The 2,743-nt window shown below is 41.5% G+C and overlaps 1 protein-coding gene across 1 annotated transcript in view; it reads left to right on the top strand.

Moving 5' to 3' along the window:
- The window catches only part of LOC102671986 (sodium/potassium/calcium exchanger Nckx30C), a 44,575-nt gene that overhangs the window by 31,360 nt on the left and 10,472 nt on the right, over positions 1 to 2,743 (top strand). Inside the window, exon 4 of the mRNA XM_006616915.2 lies at positions 1,606 to 1,877. Within this exon, the coding sequence (XP_006616978.1) occupies positions 1,606 to 1,877 (272 nt within the window). The remainder of the gene's footprint in view (positions 1 to 1,605; positions 1,878 to 2,743) is intronic.

The following is a 2,743-nucleotide window of genomic DNA, read 5'->3' on the forward strand; positions in this document are numbered from 1 at the left end:
GGTGTACTATTATAACATATTTTTATTTAGCGCTATAAGAAATAACCTTTCGGATCCGTATTCCTTTCGGCTTTTTTTTTTAAGCAACAAATAGTAAGTCTAATATATTTTTGGAAATTATACGAATTATACGGAAGATTCTAAGTTGAAGAAAATTACCGTATAATCGTTTACGTTGAATGATACGAAAAAATTTGAAGAACAAAAGAATGAAAATACTTTCGAAGAAGGAATTAAAATTATAATTTGGAGATGAATATTTAAACGATGATAAAATTATGCTTTCAACGAGTCATTTTCCATATAATTAAATCGAACGAAATATTTATCCGATCTATAATTCAGCAGAGCGACATTTCGCACAATCCCATTATTAAACTCTTTATTCGAAACACGTTTTTAATTTTTAACGTGATATTTTAAAAAATGTTTTCACCGAAGATTGGCAGGAGAAAGCGTTCTCGACACGAGGCGTAAAAAGATGTGATTGGTTCGAAACGGTAATCCGCTCGCTGTAATTTTTTCAAATACGATTTACCTGCCGATCTACTCGCCTATAATGGCATTCAACTTCGATAATCCAATTACTCGACGATCTGCGCGACAAACGGCTCCAAGGAAAACTTTTGCTCGCCAAATATCGTTAATTGGTTAATAGTATTTCATAGGTTGCTGGCTTCATCCGCGTAAACCATAGAAATAGTTTCCGCCGGAATGAATGCATAACGCGTGCCCTCGTCTTCAAATCGTTTTCGACGACTGGTCGAGTAGAGACTGTGGCGCGTATTTGCAGATCGTTAACAGTTAAGGCTGGCAAAATAGACCAGGAAACTGTACCTATTACATAACGCAAGCCTGTTCGAGGTAATCGGGCAAAGTAGAACGTAGCAATGAAGCGCACGAAAACGCCTTGACTCTTGCTCGTAATTATTTCGTAGTTCCAGCTTTGGCTAGATTTTAAGTTCACGCTTAAATGGAACGTGTGTATGTATATCCGCTGGTCTTGCGCATTTGCGGAATTCGCAACAAATTTGCAACGTCCTCGTCACAGACCGATACCCGAGGATCCTCGGGACGTTGGAATTTGGCTTGACGTGGATCGTGGAGGGAGAGAAAAAAAAAAAAAAAAAAAAAAGAAATTTTCTCGCTTGCGAGTTGCACTTTTCGTAGTATCGTAAATAGCGATCCATGGGCGTCAATCATTTCGAACTACCGTCATAAATATGACGGTTAAAACTCGAGAATAAAACGATTGTTCTCGCGTGCAAACGAGAATATTCTCCGGAGAATCTTGAAAGGCGTGTAAAAATATCAATTTGTAAACGATCAATTTGTCCCTAGGCTACGAGATGGGAGAACGCAAGAGTAAATGAGACAACTCCGTTTGTTCTATTACAATCCCACTTATGTGCGTAGAAAAAGGGTAGGAGGGTAATTTTATCGGTTTACGAAAACACTGTCATCGACGCCCATGACACGCTGATTTGAAAAAGTTGATCAAAGTTAATAGGTAGAGTAGGTAGAAAGAGTAGGTAGGTAAGGAAAGATGGTAGCTGCGTGACTCGGTGTTTTTCCTCATTAACCTGTATCTCTGGTATTGTTCAGGCAAAGTGGACGAGAAAGCGACGCAACTGCACGCGATAGCCTCGCTAAAGGTGCTGTTGGATGCCACCAGGCCGCATAACGGTGCCGCTACGTCGACCGCCGCCCATTACTCAGGTGCATCGTCGAAAGAGACCACTCTACAGCTACAGCAAGGCTCACAGGGCACCACCACGACCACCACTACGACAACGACCACGGCCGGCACCACCGCCGGCATCCAAGAACTTCCCAATGGCGGTATAGCCGCTGGCCTCGACGCGGGCCTCGATTCGGTAATTGTTCAATTCACCGAATATGCAGGGTGGAAATAGCCGAACATTGGTATTATATTTTACTGTCTCTCTCTCTCTCTCTCTTCTCTCTCTCTTTCTCTCTTCTCTTTCTCTCTTTCTCTTTCTCTCTTTGACATAAGGATAGAATCGAAAGCTCTTTTTTTTTTCAAGACACAAACACATTTTAAAATCTTACGTGATAATGTGTTGAAATTACGAGAATCGTGGACATTTTTTTCCTATTAGAAGCAAGCATTGCAAAGCAGTTTTTATTCGAACGTTAAATCTGATTAAAGTGTCTTATTCCAATATCTTCGTATAAACGATATTATACGGATATATGGAATCTTTTTCATCGTGGAAAAGTATTCTAATTACAAGCAATTCTCTTCTCCGTACTTATTTCTCAACGTTTCTTAATTTTTGCAAGATTTTAAATCACGACGATAATCTCTTTTGCAAGATTCGATTTTGAAAATTACGATTTCGATTGGAAATTGGAAGAGGTTCCACATCCGACAATTTGCGAATTACGCTGGAAGATAGTTAACAGAGGCAAGCAATAGCGGCCGCATTCCTCGCCTGTGCCAACTAGAAACCGGTGGCCGCAATGCTGGTGGCGAAACGTCGTTGGTGCGAATTTCCATGTAGACAAGAGAGTCTCTGGCTGAGAGGCTGGTTGGTCCAATGACAGGAACAATGGCCGCGCCACGAAAACGTTAATTCGGTCGTGTCCTTCGCGATCCCATTTCCCGGAGGGTAAAGTCGGCGGAGGTCGCGCGACTTTAACACGGTGACAAGGCGAAGAATCGACTGGAATTCTTTTTTTCCCCCTTCTCTCTCTCTCTCTCTCTCTCTCTCTCTCT

This window comes from Apis dorsata, unplaced genomic scaffold, assembly GCF_000469605.1.
Source record: "Apis dorsata unplaced genomic scaffold, Apis dorsata 1.3 scaffold_286, whole genome shotgun sequence".
Taxonomy (NCBI): Eukaryota; Metazoa; Arthropoda; class Insecta; order Hymenoptera; family Apidae; genus Apis; species Apis dorsata.